This window comes from Salvelinus sp. IW2-2015, linkage group LG15, assembly GCF_002910315.2.
Source record: "Salvelinus sp. IW2-2015 linkage group LG15, ASM291031v2, whole genome shotgun sequence".
NCBI lineage: Eukaryota > Metazoa > Chordata > Actinopteri > Salmoniformes > Salmonidae > Salvelinus > Salvelinus sp. IW2-2015.
The window spans coordinates 33,873,515-33,894,382 of NC_036855.1; the positions used below are offsets into that span (position 1 = coordinate 33,873,515).

Below are 20,868 nucleotides of genomic sequence, written 5' to 3' on the forward strand. Positions count from 1 at the left end.
GAGTTTGGAGGGTACTATGGTGTTAAATGCTGAGCTGTAGTCGATGAACAGCATTCTTACATAGGTATTCCTCTTGTCCAGATGGGTTAGGGCAATGTGCAGTGTCATTGCGATTGCGTCGTCTGTGGACCTATTGGGGCGGTAAGCAAATTGGAGTGGGCCTAGGGTGTCAGGTAGGGTGGAGGTGATATGGTCCTTGACTAGTCTCTCAAAGCACTTCATGAGGACGGAAGTGAGTGCTATGGGGCGATAGTCATTTAGCTCAGTATCCTTCGCTTTCTTGGGAACAGGAACAAYGGTGGCCCTCTTGAAGCATGTGGGAACAGCAGACTGGGATAAGGATTGATTGAATATGTCCGTAAACACACCAGCCAGCTGGTCTGCGCATGCTCTGAGGACGTGGGTGGGGATGCCGTCTGGGCCGGCAGCCTTGCGAGGGTTGACACGTTTAAATATTTTACTCACGTCGGCTGCAGTGAAGGAGAGCCCGCAGGTTTTGATAGCGGGCCGTGTCAGTGGCACTGTATTGTCCTCAAAGCGAGCAAATAAGTTGTTTCGTTTGTCTGGGAGCAAGACATCGTGGTCCGCGACGGGGCTGGTTATTATTTTGTAGTCCGTGATTGACTGTAGACCCTGCCACATACCTCTTGTGTCTGAGCCGTTGAATTGCGACTCTACTTTGTCTCTATACTGACGCTTAGCTTGTTTGATTGCCTTGCGGAGGGAATAGCTACACTGTTTGTATTCGGTCATGTTTCCGGTCACCTTGCCCTGATTAAAAGCAGTGGTTCGCCCTTTCAGTTTTGCACGAATGCTGCCATCAATCCACGGTTTCTGGTTGGGGAATGTTTTAATAGACGCTGCATCACCGATGCACTTGCTAATAAACTCGCTCACCGAATCAGCGTATTCATCAATGTTATTGTCCGACGCTATCCCGAACATATCCCAGTCCACGTGATTGAAGCAATCTTGAAGCGTGGAATCCGATTGGTCGGATCAGCGTTGAACAGTCCTGAGCACGGGCGCTTCCTGTTTTAGTTTCTGTCTATAGGCTGGGAGCAACAAAATGGAGTCGTGGTCAGATTTTCCGAAAGGAGGGCGGGGGAGGGCTTTATATGCGAGGCGGAAGTTAGAATAACAATGATCCAGGGTTTTGCCAGACCGGGTGCGCATTCGATATGCTGATAAAATTAGGAAGCCCTTGTTTTACATATTAGCTTGTTTCAAATCCCCAGCACCAATAAATGCAACCTCAGGAAAGGTGTTTCCAGTGTACCATAGAGTCAAATTAAGTTCTTTCAGGGCCGTCGATGTGTCTGCTTGGGGGATATACACTATCTGTGATATGGTGAATCTCGAAAGGGGAATTTCTCTTGGTAGTTGATAATGGGTCGGCATTTGATTGTAAGGAATTCTAAGTCAGGTGAACAAAAGGACTTGAGTTCCTGTATGTTGTTATGATCACACCACGTCTCGTTAATCATAAGGCATACACCCCCGCCCTTCTTCTTACCAGAGAGATGTTTGTTTCTGTCGGCGCGATGCGTGAAGAAGCCAGGTGGCTGTACCGACTCTGATGACGTATCCCGAGTGAGCCATGTTTTCGTGAAACAAAGAACGCTACAATCTCTGATGTCTCTCTGGAAGGCAAACCTTGCTCGGATTTCGTCTACCTTGTTGTCAAGAGACTGGACATTGGCGAGTAGTATGCTTGGGAGTGGTGCGCGATGTGCCCGTCTACGGAGCCTGACCAGAAGACCGCTCCGTCTGCGGCACCGTTGTTTTGGGTCGCCGGCTGGGATCCGATCCATTGTTCTGGGTGGTGGACCAAACAGAGGATCCGCTTTGCGAAAGTCGTATTCCTGGTCGTAATGTTGGTGAGTTGACGTTGCTCTTATATCCAATAGTTCCTCCTGACTGTATGTAATAAAACCTAAGAATTTCTGGGGTAACAATGTAAGAAATAACACATAAAAAACCTAAATACTGCATAGTTTCCTAGGAACGCGAAGCGAGGCGGCCATCTCTATCGGCGCCGGAAACCATCACTTTACAAAACTACTCTGTATATAGTATATGGCTCTGGATGATACAAACACGAGAAGAACAACGTTGGGTAATTGTATATGGCGAGGAAAAAAGAGTGTGTACTTAAAAACAATCCACTTTAGGGCTGTTCCGGACTAAAGAAAATCTTGGTCGACCGAGAGTCATCTGTTYTTTCAACCAATCGATTGGTCAACATTTTAAAATGTGTATTTTTCCATATATAGACACATCCTATATGCAACGAGATTGTCTGATGCTTTAAGCTCTCTGTTTGAGGAAATAATTAAGACATACAAATGACCGAGCCAGGCTCAGACTTGCTGCGCTGTGTAAAAAAAATTGACAGTGAGTGACTGTGTGACTAGCACCCATTGTCTCTCTCTCTCCTCCCTGCTGCAGCGACCACCASAGATMATCAACAGTGTTGATCACGCTGTCCGTGTTGCTGAAGCTGCMACATAATTACAGCCATTTCTGACCTAAAAGTTTTGTTACYGAAATCCCTCATTTGTTTAGGATAAACATTACCAATAAATTGTTTATAACAAACTCTGAACACCGTAACACATGTGACAACAAAATAGATGCAGATGACGTGACAAACTCAAAACGGGGGAATGTTTACTGGTTGCTCAGGAGGTAAAGGGGAAGTCAGATGTGTGGAATAAATTTGACTAATTGTGGAAAATATTGGAGATCAAGAAAAAGAAGGTAAGGAACAAGTGCTGTGTGCATATTATGTGTGCCAAACAGGTGCTGTTAGATTATAATATAATTTTCCTGACCATTTGGAACAATGTAAACAACACAAAATAAATTAAAAGCGTACCAGAGAGTCTGTTGTAAAGCCTTTATTACAGAAAATACTAAAAACAGTCGCATGCGTTCAGAAATGCAAATGTCGAAATAGAACGGTTTATTTATTGTTTACGCTAATTATTCAAGGGTCGCTTTGTTATTTTATTTTTATAACAAATGCTTGATTGCATTTCAAATCATGAATGACTCTATGCTGTGTGATGAACACATTAATGATTGATCGATACAGTAGCCTACAGTTGAAGTCGGAAGTTTACATACACTTAGGTTGGAGTCATTAATTAGGGCTCCTTTTTTCTCAATTTCCGCCTGAATGATGTGCCCAAAGTAAACTGCCTGTTGCTCAGGCCCTGAAGCCAGGGTATGCATATAATTGGTACCATTGGAAAGAAGACACTTTGAAGTTTGTAGAATTGTTAAAATAATGTAGGAGAATATAATACAATAGATATGGTAGGAGAAAATCCAAAGAAGATTTTTTTTGAGAGAGAGACCATCATCTTACAATGGCAAGTATAAGGGCATACTGAAAATTAGCTCCCTGGATGCAATTCCTATAGCYTCCACAKGGTGTCAGCAGTCTATGTTAAAGGTTTCAGGCTTGTAACTTCCAAAACGAATAAGAAATATCAATTTTAGTACGGGGACACAATCTTGGAAATTCGTGTTTGCGCACGCAATGAAGACAGGAAGCACCTGCTAAAATCGATTTCCGATTGAACATACTTCTTTCCGTGAGAAATATTATAGTTTGATTACATTTTAGGGTATCTGAGGAGTAAATAGAAATCTATTTTGACTTGTTGAAATAAAGTTTAGGGGTAGATTTTCGGATTCCTTTCTCTGCATGTTGAACGAGTGGATTACTCAAATCGATGGCGCCAACTAAACTGACTTTTTGGGATATAAAGAAGGATTTTATCTAACAAAACGAAACTACATGTTATAGCTGGGACCCTTTGGATGACAAATCAGAAGAAGATTTTCAAAAAGTAAGTGAATATTTAATCGCTATTTGTGAATTTATGAAACCTGTGATGGTGGAAAATATTTTGATGTGAGGTGCCGTCCTCAAACAATCGCATGGCATGTTTTCGCTGTAATAGCTACTGTAAAATCGGACAGTGCAGTTAGATTAACAAGAACTTAAGCTTTCAACCGATATAAGACACTTATATGTTCCTAAATGTTTAATATCCATAAGTTTATGATTATTTATTTGAATTGCGCGCCCACCAGTTTCACCGGAAGTTGTCCTGCTAGCGGGACGCCTAGGCTTAAGAACCACTCCGCAAATTTCTTGATAACAAACTATAGTTTTGGCAAGTCGGTTAGGACATCTACTTTGTGCATGACACAAGTAATTTTTCCAACAATTGTTTACAGACAGATTATTTCACTTATAATTCACTGTATCACAATTCCAGTGGGTCAGAAGTTTACATACACTAAGTTGACTGTCCCTTTAAACAGCTTGGAAAATTCCAGAAAATTATGTCATGACTTTAGAAGCTTCTGATCATGACATCATTTGAGTCAATGGAGTGTACCTGTGGATGTATTTCAAGGCCGACCTTCAAACTCACTGCCTCTTTTCTTGACATCATGGGAAAATCAAAAGAAATCAAGACCTCAGAAAAATAATTGTAGACCTCCACAAGTCTGGTTCATCCTTGGAGCAATTCCGAACGCCTGAAGGTACCACGTTCATCTGTACAAACAATAGTACGCAAGTATAAACACCATGGGACCACGCAGCCGCCATACCGCTCAGGAAGGAGACGCGTTCAGTCTCCTAGAGATGAACGTACTTTGGTGCGAAAAGTGACAATCAATCCCAGAACAACAGCAAAGGACCTTGTGAAAATGCTGGAGGAAACAGGTACAAAAGTATCTATATCCACAGTAAAACGATCCTATATCGACATAACCTGAAATGCCGCTCAGCAAGGAAGAAGCCACTGCTCCAAAACCGCCATAAAAAAAGCCAGACTACGGTTTGCAATAACACATGGGGAAAAATATCATACTTTTTGGAGAAATGTCCTCTGGTCTGATGAAACAAAAATAGAACTGTTGACCATAATGACCATCGTTATGTTTGGGGGGAAAAGGGGGAGGCTTGCAAGCCGAAGAACACCATCCCAACTGTGAAGCACGGGGGTGGCAGTATCATGTTGTGGGGGTGCATTGCAGCAGGAGGGACTGGTGCTCTTCACAAAATAGATGGCATCATGAGGGAGGTAAATTATGTGGAATATTGAAGCAACATCTCAAGACATCAGTCAGGATGTTAAAGCTTGGTCGCAAATGGTCTTCCAAATGGACAATGGCCCCAAGCATACTTCCAAAGTTGTGGCAAAATTGTTTAAGGACAACAAAGTCAAGGTATTGGAGTGGCCATCACAAATCCCTGGCCTCAATCCTATAGAAAATGTGTGGGCAGAACTTAAAAAGCGTGTGCGAGCAAGGAGGCCTACAAACCTGACTCAGTTACACCAGCTCTGGCAGGAGAAAATGGGCCAAAATTCACTCAACTTATTGTGGTAAGCTTGTGGAAGGCTACCCGAAACGTTTGACCCAAGTTAAACAATTTAAAGGCAATGCTACCAAAAACTAACTGAGTGTATGTAAACTTCTGACCCACTGGGAATGTGATGAAAGAAATAAAAGCTGAAACAAAAATTATTCTCTCTACTATTATTCTGACATTTCACATTCTTAAAATAAAGTGGTGATCCWACCTGACCTAAGAAGGGCATTTTTACTAGGATTAAATGTCAGGAGCGGTGAAAAACTGAGTTTAAATGTATTTGGCTAAGGTGTATGTAAACTTCCGACTTCAACTGTATATAAGTATTGCAATATAGGCCTAATTAAGTTATGATATTAAGACTAAACAKGATGTGCTCTTAGGCCTGCAGCTCAATGGTGGTTATACCACTGCKATAATAAGCCTACTAATGATAATGACATTACTTATTATTATAATGATGATCATAATACAAATAGCAATAATAACAATAAGAAGGAGATCAAGAAAAATGATTATGATACATATTATTTTTGAGACAATTTGGAACAGTGTAAACAACACTAAATACATTGTAAATTATACCAGAGGGTTTTATTACAGCATAGCAAAGATTATCCGACATGTTGTGTTGCGTGAGGCTATTAAACAAACACTCAAACAGGCAACAAAAGSAGGATCAGTCTTATTTCTGTAGATATATACGGATGATTTATAAAGCCAGGCCCATTTAACAGTCAGGCTATTGATTATAGACCTAAATAAGTCGGGGTGTCCTCTCTCCTCACCTTCCTTAGACAATTAAGGCAAGGGCTGTTTTCTCGTCTCCTAACTCTGCTGCTGCCTCCGCCGCATTGTWCTCAACACCAATATGCTGGTTGACTTTGCTAGTATGCACATAGCAACATGGTCTAGGAAAAGACGCCAAATCAACAGCACACGGTTGCTTCAGAACCGCGGACAGCGGCCGCGTGTTGCACCATTGTCCTTAACCATATACAATTTCAGCAGCACATGACTTAGTTGATGGACTGCGCCACCCCCACGGCCTCCACAATGGATTAGTCCACTGAGAAAGGCGCAAATCAGACAGGTGTCTTGTCCTCTATTCATTTTTTTGTATTTATTTTTTGCCACTGCTCGATTACAGAAATCTCGGTCGACCAACAGCCTATCAACCAAACAACGGACCAGTCGACTAAATGGGGTCAGCTCWAATCCACTTCATCCCTTTTCTCTTCTTTCCTCTCTTTYCTTTTCATCCGTTGCACCTTTCAAGTGATGCCTTGGAGATTCGGGGAGGCATTTTGCACCAGCAAATGGCAGTGAGCAGAATAACCCTAATACTTCAAAGGAATGGGAAAGGCATATTATTCTATGCCAGTTCCAAATACCGCGACTTGCGGTTGATCGTGTGCATCCCCTTCATCACGCATATTACAAGACTCGGGTGAAATATTATTCCCCTTATAAACGCGCATCTTTTGACGAAAGGCTTCAAATGTAATTGTGCTTCGGACTGTAATGAGTTTTACGGTGTGTTTTGCACAGATCTGTGCTCTTTTTGTGTGTGACGGAAACGCCAACCTCAAACTCTCAAAGCCTTGTTCCAAGACATCAGTGATCACACACTGTYTGAAGATGCTGTCCAGTATCCTGCTGTGACTCATCTCTCCTCTATATAGGTCTGTATAGTCCAGTATACCTGCCGTGCTCTGGCCCGTGTTGGTCCTGAAAGTATGTAGCAAAGCCCTCACTAATCTGCAGGTTGCCATAGCAGCAAACATAATAACACATAGCTGTCCAACCCATCCACTTATTGCCCTTTGACTAGCTCTGGGTAGACATTACCCCTAAACACAGATCTAGGATCAGCTCACTTTACCCCAATCATAACCTTAATCATGAGGTGGGGGAAACGCATAAACCTTAGGTCAGTGTGTGTCTGGGAGTAAACTCATCCGTCTGGTCCAGAAGCTGTTTTGACAAGGTAGAGYTGATAGTCTAGTACCTGCTGTGCCCGGGCCCAGATGATGTCCTCCAGGTAGGTGGCAAAGCCCTCACTGATCCACTCCTCTGTCCAGTCCCGGGCCCCGATGGCCAGGCCAAACCACGAGTGGGACAGCTCATGGCACAGACGAGACCCACACAGAGACAGGCCCCGCTCTCCTCCAACTCCCTCTCTCTCTCCGTCTCCCTCTCTCTCTCCACACAGCACACTCTGTGACAGGAATATGATGTGGGGGCTGCGGGGGGGGGGGGGTGAGAAAAGGCAAGAATGAATAAACCTGAATAAACACGGGCATGCAGGAAACTAAAAGATAGGTATAAGCGCAAACACATCATGTATGTAGAGAGAACAAGGAAAACCCCACTGAATGCTTGAAAATCACGAACCTAGCATGCACGTCCGGGCACGCACACACACACACACACACACACACACACACACACACCTGTCTCTTATACACATCTAGATGTGTATAAGAGACAGCACACACACACACACACACACACACACACACACACACACACACACACACACACACACACACACACACACACACACACACACACACACACACACACACACACACACACCTCCGCTACCCTGGAGAGAGATCAACAATTGGTAGGAACGAACCCAACCTATGATTACAGAGGAGGACATAGCCCTAACGACGCCATGACGACTGTGTGTGTGTGTGTGTGTGTGTGTGTGTGTGTGTGTGTGTTTTCTTGCATATGTGTTTGTGTTTGTATGTGGGAGACATCTCCTCGACTACAGCCTCTCCTTGTCTGTCTCCACCTCTGCTTTATAACCCATAATGTCATTGCAGAAACATGTTTGGCAGAGAAACTCCAGTCATCATCCAGTCTGGGTGAACCAAAGAGGTTAATTGGTTCGCACTCAAAAATATGTGGCAAAAAGCTTACTTAATTATTCTATGTTTTTTTTTTTTACTGCATTAGGGATAGCGTACATAGACGTTTCGGCTTTACAGCCCTCTTCGGAGCGTAGGTACATTTTAATTACATTTAAACCAGCATTTGCCTGTATCATCACTCTACCACCTACCACGAACCCAAGCACTCTGGTCTTCCTCGGTTTAGGCTTCACGTCATTGACCTTATCATTGACTGCATAAGCGAAAACTCTCAGGTCATTGCTGTAAATGAGAATGTGTTCCCAGTCAACTGAACTAGTCAAATAAAAGGTTAGCAGGCAAATAAACCAAAAACTTCAGATCCAACAACTTTGCTGGAAACGGTGGAGGTCCAATGTTTTTCATTTGATTTTACAGTCGCTTGGAGGCAGTTATAGGCCGCGTCCCAAGTGGCTCTCGTTTCCCTTTACAGCGCACTACTTTTGACCAGGGCCCATAGGGCTCTGAGATTTGGGAGGCATTCATAGAGGACCCTCCTCTTCACCCCAAGAATACATTGTGGCGAAGTGGATTAAGTCATGTTTGTCGAGTATGACCCTCAGATAGGTTCAGGCATACTGTGTTCTGCACTTTAAATACACGTTTATCATATAGATGATATGAGACGCAGATATGTTTACGCTCCGCCTGAGGAATTCCTGACGTGACCCTTTAGGTTTGTCCGTGTGTGTGTGTGAGTGTGTTGTACATACCACTATACACTATGCATTCAGCCATGCAGGTGAAATGGAACGCAGCGATGTTTGTTCTGCCAGAGGAATACCTTAAACGTCCCTTTAGGAATAGACAGCTCCGTGTACACACACTGCTCAGCAAACTGGATACAGTCGTATCAACACTGCCCACCAATAAGAACCTCTCATCAAAGCTCTGAGCCAATCAGAGTTGAGGAAAGGGGAGAAGAACAGACAGTGGTTTCTATGAAGGCAGCTCCCCTGCATTCCAGCGTAATGCTTAACAAATGTGAGACCGGGTTAGTAGTCCGAGCTCTGATTTAGATGACGTTCTTCCCTTCAGACCATTATTTGTGGCTGACAAAATAACCCACATTAAGAGAGTTGTCTTTTTCCCCCAATCAACGGTAAATGTTAGGTTTGATGAGGGGTGTGGAAAGTTTCTCTGGTTACACGCGATGACAGTAAAACAAACAGTAAACAGCCTTGGTCGTGCTGCAGCACAGCTCCCATTTGTGTAGTGTTCTGTTATCTGATATATATGTGTGTCTACTGTTAGTCCTAGCTCTCCCATACAATAACAAATCAATGTATGGTGCCCCTTGTAAGACATTTAGGTAGCAAGTATTTCATAGGCTATTACTGTGTACTGACCCGTGTCGCCATATCATTTCTTAGGTGATGTGTAACATAATATTAAGTGCCACAGACATTCAAGTCCATGTAATAATCAATTGAAATAAATGGGTGAATAGCAAGCGTTATTGTGTGCATTTGAATAGAATTCATGCAGGGTTCACAATACACTTACTATAACCATTCTGTCAACACACACACACACACACGCACACGCACGCACGCATACACAGAAGATATACCGACAACAGAATAGCTTCATCAGAGAGTTGTGACATAAATCATGTGACTCCTTTTGAACAGTGAGGTAGAAATGGTCTAATTTGTCATGGCTGACAACCAGGGTCACGGCTGCAAACCTTTCCTGGACCAACTTYTTCCCATCTTAAATAACACCCCTACCCTACCCCGAGGGCCTGAGGCTGGTGTGCGTGAGAGGCAGCCTATTTTTCACACAGASAACAGCAGAAGAATGGGAGAGGCTTCAGAGAGGTGCAAATGAATAGGCTTCTCTTTCCCTGCTCATATAACAGGGGCCCGGCGATCCATTCAGACGCTCGAGAACTCTATACACTTCTACTGTTCACCTGCTGGAAACTCGGGACTTAGAAAACCACGGTTCTCCTCAAAACAAACATACCAGTAGACAGATTACAATCGTAATCCCTGGGACACACCTAAATGTTTCCTGACCCAGTTATAAAAGGTGTGACCCACCATATGACATTGATCTAGCMCTGACCTAGAATCAGCAGAATTCCCCATTCTATTTCTGTGCTACGGTTAGGACCATGTGTTCATCCCAAATGACACCCTATACCCTATATACTACACTACTTTGACCAGAGCCCAAATGGACCTAGGTCAAAAGAAGGGCACTATTTGGGAGCAGGAAAACCTCCCAGTCCTACCTATGATATCTATGTTAAACGTGAGTTCTGCTTCAAGGGTTCATGAGGAGGGACTACTTTCTATGATAGAAGAACAAGCGCTCAGAAACACTGAAAGACACAATCCTTATTTTCCTTTCCATAACCCAATTATTGAGCAAGCTAAGTGGATTATGTGGGAAATCAGTGTGTGTAGACACAGGGTGGAAAGGATATATCACACAACTTATTGAAGAGGAAGTCAAAATCTGTCACTGGAGAGGGAGAGAGGATACACAACACACACACACACAGTCTTACTGTTCCTCAAAAAAAAACAACGTAATTTCCCAGGGATTATTAACACATTTATCAGATAGGAGACAGGGAATCTACTATACGTGTGGTCTGTGWGTAATAACACCCTCTATTATGAAGGTCAATGTTTAGCATCCTCGCAAAAATCTGAAATACATCTAGTTCAACAAGTAGCTGTGTTTTGTTGTTTACCTTGGTGGCTAGTAGCTGCAGATGGCTAGTAACAGCAGCTGCTAAGATGCTAGCTTTATGAGTGTATTTCTGCCCTAATCTTGTTCGCCACAATTGGATAAGCGGGCCTTTTGTTGTTGCTTTTCCTGCAGTGGATGTGTGTTTGTACAACAAAGAACGTCTTTCAGGGATGGTGCCTGCACATGCTCTTAGGGAGGGAGGTTGAATCCGTCAGAGCGGTGACAAACATAGTCGTCCCACCAGCGGCGGTGGCATGCAACAACAGCAACTTTCATACCCCCGCGATACACACACACACATACACACACCCTGACTTGTCCGTCGGTGACTACTAGGACATGTCACCTACTGACTCGGAGTGACCTGCATGGTATTGGATATTAAGTCTAGTTAAATTTGATGCTCTAGTTTGACGCTGTGTTGCATCATTTTATTGCACTCGATCTAATGCTTTGGGACATTTTTGTAGCCCACCAAGTACAGTACCAGTCAAAAGTTTGGACACATCTACTCATTCCAGGGTTTTTMTTTATTTTTACTATTTTCTACATTGTAGAATAATAGTGAAGACATCAAAACTATGAAATAACACATATGGAATCATGTAGTAACCCACTTGAGATTCTTCAAAGTAGCCACCCTTATAGTCACCCTTTGCCTTGATGACAGCTTTGCACACTCTTGGCATTCTCTCAACCAGATTCATGAGGTAGTCACCTGGAATGCATTTCAATTAACAGGTGTGCCTTGTTCAAAGTTAATTTGTGGAATTTCTTTCCTTCTTAATGCGTTTGAGCCAATCAGTTGTGTTGTGACAAGGTAGRGGTGGTATACAGAAGATAGCCCTATTTGGTAAAAGACCAAATCCATATTATGGCAAGAACTGTTCAAATAAGAAAAGAGAAACGACAGTCCATCATTACTTTAGGACATGAAGGTCAGTCAATCCGGAAAACTTCAAGAACTTTKAAAGTTTCTTCAAGTGCAGTCGCGCTACGATGAAACTGGCTCTCATGAGGAACCGCCACAGGAAAGAAAGACCCAGAATTACCTCTAGTGCAGAGTACAAGTTCATTAGAGTTACCAGCCTCAGAAATTGCAGCCCAAATAAATATTTCACAGAGTTCAAGTAACAAACACATCTCAACATCAACTGTTCAGAGGAGACTGTGTGAATCAGGCATTCATGGTCGAATTGCTGCAAAGAAACCACTACTATTATTTTTTTCCCTTTATATAACTAGGCAAGTCAGTTAGGAACAAATTCCTATTTACAATGACCCCAGCCAAACTCTAACCCAGACGACGCTGGGCCAATTGTGCGCCTCCCTGTGGGACTCCCAATCACGGCCGGTTGTGATACAGCCTGGACTCGAACCAGGGTCTGTAGTGACACCTCTAGCACTGAGATGCAGTGCCTTATACACCAATAATAAGAAGACTTGCTTAGGCCAAGAAACACGAGCAATGGACATTAGACTGGTCCAAATTGGAGATTTTTGGTTCCAACCGCCGTGTCTTCGTGAGATGTATGGTTTCCACCGTGAAGCATGGAGGAGGAGGTGTGATGGTGTAGGGGTGCTTTGCTGGTGACACTGTCAGTGATTTATTTAGAATTCAAGGCAGCCACTTAACCAGCATAGCTACTGTACCACAGCATTCTGCAGTGATACTCCATCCCATCTGGTTTGTGCTTAGTGGAATTATCACTTGTTTTTCAACAGGACAATGACCTAAAACACACCTCAAGGCTGTGTAAGGGCTATTTGACCAAGGAGAGTGATGGAGTGCTGCATCAGATGACCTGGCCTCCACAATCACCCGACCTCAACGCAATTGAGATGGTTTGGGATGAGTTGGACCGGCAGAGTGAGGAAAAACAGCCAACAAGTGCTCAGCATATGTGGGAACTCCTTCAAGACTGTTTGGAAAAGCATTCCTCATGAAGCTGGTTGAGAGAATGCCAAGAGTGTGCAAAGCTGTCATCAAGGCAAAGGGTGGCTACTTTGAAGAATATAAAATATATTTTGAATTTGTTTAACACTTTTTGGTGACTACATGATTCCATATGTGTTATTTCATAGTTTTGATGTCTTCACTATTATTCTACAATGTAGAAAATAGTAAAAATAAAGAAGAACCCTGAGTGAGTAAAGCAGTGTGTATAGTCATAAAGAATTTCACTGTCAAGAAGCGAGCAGAAGGCCTGATACACTGTTATCAACACCTGAGCCTTTTGGTCTGTAAACTGTAACTTTATGCCACAGAAGACAACTCTGGCTAAAAGTAAGAGGTGTTCGGGGAAGATCCAGATTTAGTGCAAAACCAGTGAACGGTGCTCCTCCATCCATAATTCATCCCTCCATCCTGACCAGAGGCCACTTGCTCCTCAGCAGCAGGACGGCTGGATGCATTATGCATCAGGTCCTATCACGGCTCTGTAATGACATCCCACCACCACCCATTTACAGAGAGAAAGAGACAGATACAGAGACGGAGAGAGTGTGTCTGGGTGGGTGTGTGTGTCACCGACTGAAACTCGGACTGCCCCAAGAGGCAATTTGACTTCCTCTTTCTCCTCCCTGAAGAGTGCCACACACACACGCTCTCACACACACACACACACACACACACACACACACACACCACACACACACACACACACACACACACACACACACACACACACACACACACACCACCTTTGAGGTCCCCGGTCTCAATAAGAAAGAACTCATCACTAATGTTGGCTTGCGGGAAGTGTTGTCTGTTGGTTTTTCTCCCTGCTCTGAGTCTGTGGGCTTATCTTCGACACAGGAGACTATTTGACCAATCTCCTACCCTCCGTCCTTTTTTAACAAGTCTGACTTCAAATGTCTGGCATTCCAGCCTGGCTGACGATCAGTTGTGTGCTGCTGTGCTGTGTTCTGTTCCCAGGCTGGCCCAGAGGCACGGCCAAATGCCACTCCATGTAGGGCCACTCACATGCAGGGCTCGCATCACATCCTGAAAATACTTATCACTGCAGATATCAGGCGCCATTACCAATGAGGAGACAGTCACATTCTGTGGTGTTGACCCAGCATATACACACATACATACACACAACAACACACACAAAACCAGACAGACACACACACACTCAGTCAGCCCATCCTACCTCACCACCACCCACCCACCCACACAGACCCACAGTTGCACACACACACAGCTGGCTCTAACTGAGCTGGTATGTATACATGCTGCTGATACCCAGAGCATAACAGATCAGAGCAATAGGATCCATATGGACTACAGAAAAACAACACACAGTCGTGTATTACTAGACTTGTGAGGACTTTTTTGGGGCGAACAACAATTGATTCCCATTAAAGAATCCTATTTTCCCTAACCCCTAACATTAACCGCAATTCTAACTCTAAACCCGAACCCTAAGCCTTTTTCCTTCTAAGGGCTGTCCAAATGTCTGAACTCTCCTTGATTTACTATTCTTGGATTTCTGGTCCGCGCAAGTATATTACAACACACAGACACACACACACTATGGAGAACAGCAGAGGAGAAGCCACGCAGACATTGTGTGTTATGTATCAGTGTGACCCGCTTTCTCTGCCTGTTAACTCGATTGCTCMCCATTAGCATTTCAGAGGCCTGCTGCCTTTCAAAATACTACAGAATAGACACACACAGAGAGAGAGAGTCTAGGCTGGTCTAGGTTCTGAAGCGAAAAGCAGATGTTTATTCAATCCGTTGTGTTGACGGTAGGTAAGAGTCCAGTCACGTCCTCAAAGGTCCAGAACCACGACGTCACGGCTGAGGAATGTACATTTAGTAGTGTGTCAGAGATGTTGAAGTAATCAGACAGGAATCTCCTGTCCCACCTCCAGCTGATCAAAATACAGGAAACACCTGACTAGAGCTCTATGGTGTTAGAGAGAACACATGCACACACACAAAGACGCATGCACCACAGTGCACTGGACACACACACACACACAAACACACCATGTGACCTGAAAAGAAAAAGTCAAGGCCTTAGAGTTTTTCCTTGTAAGATCATGTGGTCAGAAAAACCCACGGGTAATTATCAACGCTATTCAAATCCAACACCGGTGCATTGGTGTGAACAGCCAGTTAGATCGACGTTACAGACAATAATGGGAGTCATYTGGTTGATAAGACTCATTGGTGTCAAAGGGAAAGATGCAACCATTTTGAATGTTATATCGTATTTGTGCGTCTTTGAGCGATGTTCTATCGATCCCCGGGGCTATTTCATGTTTTCACGTGTATCTGAGCCCTTGCCATTCCCGTTAATAGGATGATGGTTTTTCAATCGCGAGATCTTCTAGGCCAGTGTCATAACGCGGGAGGTTGTTTTCTCTCGATTGAGCCACTGATCCTATTTTTGCAATATTCCTACCTCGGGAAATGTGTAATTTAACAGAGGGCCCGCCATATTTTCCCTATTTATCTGCCTCTTCAGTCCAGGGTGCATTGCATGGTGCCGTTGCGAACGTCAGACTCTACTCTGCGAAGCACGCGATCACGAGCATTGCATTGTAGGTCTTGTAGTCGACTTGAGCTGTAACAGATTTCCACAATGATTTTCACATGTTGCTACCAACATTATTATAACAACAAATTTAAACATCTGTAAATCACATACATAAGCTACAGATGTGTCAATACTCAATAACCCACGTACAGATGTATGTATACACAGACAGAACAGCCAAACTCTGAGATTTGACAACCTGTGCAGTATAAAACTGAAAACCCTGCTACTTTCCCTCAGACTGCAGGCAAAGCCCGACCCATCGAGACAATTTGTACTGAACATTACACAGCGCTGGGTTTGAAATATCTCGTTCCGACGTTAAGATGTCTGGCTCTACCCAGACTAATGAAATTACCTACCATCCTCAGTCTCAAAGAGCCTGTCATAAAAAAGATACTGCATAAACATCCCCTCACCACACAATGAGCCCATCCATCACCTAATGGAATGGGTGCACTGGACTCATCCATTAGTCAGTGGAATGGGTGTGCAGCGACAGGCCTGTCTTGCAAAGGCTGTTAATCCAGAGTTATGGTACAGTGTGCCAGTGTTACTGTTAAACACAGGGCAGATGGCAGCTGCTGCCAGCTCCTTTATATTACAGATTAGACGGTTGAAAAGGCAATACAATGTCACTCTTCAGACACCACAGCCAAAGATGGGGCAATACATTGCATAAATAGTGTAGATAATGTATACTATATCACTGGGTCTGCTGAACATCGGCCTACAGCTGGTGGTGTAGCTTCAACTGTAGCTTCTCACCTGAAAGTTGGGTGATTTAATCAAAACACGGTCTGGATGGAAAAGAGACAATCTCACTATGAAATTCCGCTTATTTCATCCGCTCGTGTGATTTTAACGCGGTCTGCATCCATTGTTTGTATCGCCTCGTTCAGAGGCAGAGTATTCCTCCCGAAGAAAGCAATACCATATCTGACCATCATCTGGTGAGAATATGACGACGACAAATAACTCGACCCTGCCCATCTCGCTGTGGCTGACCAGCGGGAACATTAGTTAACCATTCATCAGAGAGAGAATGAAGACGCAGCTTTATGGCTTGGGAATCTGGCACTATGTTACCGACCACTCGTGTACTGCCAACMAAGCCTTGTTTCAGACCAAAGAGCATGTCAGTGAACACTGAGAAAATCTTTATTAAGGATCACTTGTGGCGGGAGCAGAAACACTGAGCGGGTATTACTCTATCTTCCACACTATACTTCTGATCAGTGTTTAAAAACAACCTTTTCAATTGTTCAGCGCGCTCACTTCTTTTTCACATCTGCTACGACTTATCGTGTGTCAATTCAATTCGATTCTGAAAGCTTCAACAAGAGCAAGTCATTCTGTTTCATTCGAAAACAGCATAGCATTTTGTGGCAGAGTAAGGGTTAAAAGCAGGCACTCGAGTGCTGAGAACCTTGCGGGGACGGACGGTAAAACCTATACAACAGATCGAGAGCAAGGAAGTGGAGGCCCCAGATAACCAGGGGAGGAATGTTCTAGTAATAACAACACACTTTCGAAATTGGACCCTGCTATCTTCATTAAACAACCAAGAATACTTTTGAAGTGAAGAGGGGTGGAATTCAACTACAGGAGGAGTGAGAAGAAGGGCAGAAAATGCATTAAAGTGGAATAAGGCCCTAGAAAAAAGAACCGGAGAGAGAAGTCTAGTCGTTTAGCAATTACTACAGTGTGTCTGGACATTCCTGCCTTTACCCCCAGGTGCAGGCATGCAGAGCCTTCCTCCAATCGGCAGGTTCTATTGTGTGCGTACAGGAGAGAGGAGTCCACTTAAGACGTGGAGAAAGAGCTAGCTCATCCTTGACTATTTGATTAACAGCTGTCTTTGGTGACAAAGTCCCTCGGTCTGAAAGAGACGCTCTCTGTCGCACACTTCTAGAGTTACCGACCACCTTACTTTGGAGAGGGGAGAAGAAAGGACGGAAATCCACTGAGAGAAAGAGAGGGGAGGAGAGGGAGAGCGAGGGAAGGACAGAAAGAGAAAGAGGGAGAGAATAAAGGAGACCATAAGACAGAGAGTGACAATAAGGCGAGGAAAAACTCTCCCTTCTCTCTCTCTCTCTCTACCACGAACTCTCCTTCTTTTGGCCTATTAGGGTTGAGACACATTCCTAATGCCTCACATCTGTCTCCCACACTGTGACCACATCACATGGGATTCCGCTCCGTCTTCCCCTCCTCAGCCCTCTATCTCTCTATCTCTCCCCTTTTCTCACCAACCCATGAGCTTTCCTCATCTTCCCCCTTTCTCTCCCCCGCCCCTCTCCTCTTTCTCTCTTCCCCTTTAGCTGGGTTAGCCGACAACGTCAGGGAAACGATGTGCACGCTTCCACGGGGCAGAAGTCAGCGTGTTGTTGTGACTCTGCTCGTCTCAGCTCGTTTCGTCTTGCTCTTGATACCACGTCTTGTTTTGAGGCGTTTTGACAGATTTCACGTCAATGCTAATACGGCTAAAATAGCTAACCAACAACTGCAACAATGTATTTGAGAGACAACAAGTGCTCATTGTGCAAATGGATTTATGTTTTCAATAAACACTGGAGATTAAATATAGCTTACACGTTGACAACAATCAAAGCCAACCCTGTATATTTTCCCCCATAGCTGAGCACGCGTCAGTTTTGTTGCTAAACAACCAACCCGTCTATGCTATCCCTGCCTCGCACCCCCTCTCATGGTCAATCTCACGTCTCACTGCACCAACCAGTCCTGTCAGCTCTGGTCACATGACGTTCAATGTGGAGTTAAACATCATTAACACATAACATTGGTCACACTGAGAGGTTAGGGTGCTGTGGGAGTGCCATGGGGGTGCTATGGGGTGTCCTGGTCCCACCAACTAACGTGAGGACATCATGACATTGTCATATCATCATTGTTTCCACCCACGGAGTTGTGTTTTTGGACGGAAAAAGAGTCTGTTATCAACTCCTCCAATAAACTCCCCATCCACCACTAACAACACAGAGTACACATTGTTATATTAACTGAACAAACATGGACCATGTCTTCTGTACTCAACCCAGGGTTAAGTGGGTTGAGCGAAAAAATAACCCCAGCCTGTGACAGACAGCTCAGCTAGTGAACTAAACTGCTTCAGGACAGAAGCTGTACTCTCCACTTCTTCCTTACGGGTACCAATGGCCAACCTTACTTCCTGAAGCCCATAAACTATGCAGCGGTCTGAAGTCAAGCTGAAAATCTTCCTCAACGACCCCTCACAGAGGTCAGGAGGTGGACATAACTCAGGCCTAGTGTATCTGACAGGTATATTACCACCTAGCTCAGCCGGTGAGGCCGTGGATATGGCCTTTTAACAACCTGCTAATTCTTTACATATTTGTTAAATCAGGTGTCTTCCAGGTGTCGTCTCTACTGTAGTTCTCCGTATATCACCGATTCCCTCCCAGATAGGTTAACCTTCTCGCTTCCCTATCCATTAGAACCCATTCACACTGAGGCAGGAGAGACAACCTCAGGTCAAACTCTCTCTGAATAGAAAATAATACATCTTGAGAACAAAGTAATTGCTTGTGCAGTAAGCCGTTCGTTGTGTGCTATTTTAGTGTTGTTCTAATTGGGATAATAGTTGTGATTGAGGGAGTTGGCAGGGGCTCTGTGTGAGCTGACGTGCTGAGAGGGAGAGAGAGAGAGAGAGATGACATGCTGCGAATGAGCGTATCAGTGCCCGCCATCTAGCACTGAAAATGGGGGGGGGGGGGGGGGGGGTCTGCCTCCATCGAGAAAACAACCAAACGATATAAGGGCACTTTAATGAATCTTAATCTATTCAAATGTATCCTGTATGTGAGGATCAGCCACAACCTAAGGGGAAAATGATGACAAAAGACTGTTGGGTTTGATAAAAGGCTGGCTGTTCCAGTCAGAAAGCATCCTGATGTATCAGGCAAAAACAAATAGCAAACGATGTGCTCATTCCAAAGTTATTTTGCTTCTCTACAGAACAGAAAACGGGTTCTACATGTAGTCCATCAACAATGAATAGGACAGCACTCACTATATAGTCGATTTATTAGAAGATTCATATGAATAGAAGATTCATTCTGACATGCAATGTGATAATACATCTCAGAAATCTATTATGTCGTGTCAAATAAATAACACAATATCTCTCTATGATATGTCTGATGTCATCCAAGCACACTACTAAGCACGTTACCAGACTATTGTTTTAAAACTGTGCGTCATCCAAATGCACTATCAATACCCTCTCTGCTATGTGAGGGAGAATAAACCAGTCCAGAATAATACCCTATTTCAAGTCCTTGGGTCATTTCCGTCTAAAAACTGTGGAAACCACCAGATTTCCCTGCCGGGAGAAATATCCTTATTTGCCCACGTGGCGAGCCGAGTATTCCTGCTATGTCCTGCTGCTTCTGAAAGGGCTGCTGAGGGACACACAGCCAGCCGCTTCAAAGAGCGGGGGAAATGCCGTGCCCTTCCTGAAACTCCCCATTGGAACATGGTGATGTGGCCCGACGTGATGGGGAGATTATGGGCGTACACACACACAGAGACACACACAGGCGTACACACACACACACGCACAAAAAGTGTATGCCCGCACACACACATAGTAGCATACGTACACACACACAGGCACACGGACCTGCATTAGGTCATTCCAAAGTCAAACAGGGACAGAGCTGAGTCATGTGTGTGTTATGATAAATCTGTTAGATATCAATAAATAAATTGAAGAGAAGTGATACAGAACAGTTAACGCCTCCACATTCATCTACACTATGTCATACAGACACAAGACATTTTCATCAGGAAGCAGCAGCAGAGTTTGTGTGTGTGAGTGTGTGTGTGTGTTTGTGTTCGTGAGTGCAGACCTAAAAAGTCCCCACAAAGTAAAACAAGGAAATGTCTTCCTATTTTAAGCTTAGGGGTTAGGTTTAGGGTTAGCGTCACAATGAGGGTAAGTGGTTAGGTTGAGGGTTAGGAGTTAGGTTTAGGTTACGGGTTAAGGTTAGGGTTAATGTAAGGGGTTAGGGAAAATACMATTTTGAATGGAACTACATTTTAGGTCCCCACATAACGAGAAGGAGGTATTAAAGTGACCCTCTCTCTGTGGGGGGTGTCTGGATCTCTATACGCTGTGTGTATGTATGTGTTTATGTGTGTGTGTGTGTGTGTACATGCATGCAGAGATTGTCATAAGATACATCTAAAAGTATCTTAATACAAATACAAGATACCCAACAGA

At 44.0% G+C, this 20,868-nt stretch overlaps 1 protein-coding gene across 2 annotated transcripts in view; it reads right to left on the minus strand.

Moving 5' to 3' along the window:
* The window catches only part of aopep (aminopeptidase O (putative)), a 111,743-nt gene that overhangs the window by 63,243 nt on the left and 27,632 nt on the right, over positions 1–20,868 (minus strand). For both annotated transcript variants that reach the window (XR_002878689.2, XM_024001931.2), the window contains exon 6: positions 7,416–7,650. Coding sequence is in view for 1 of the 2 variants with exons in the window: in XM_024001931.2 (XP_023857699.1) it covers positions 7,416–7,650 (235 nt within the window). In the remaining variant the exon portion in view is untranslated. The remainder of the gene's footprint in view (positions 1–7,415; positions 7,651–20,868) is intronic.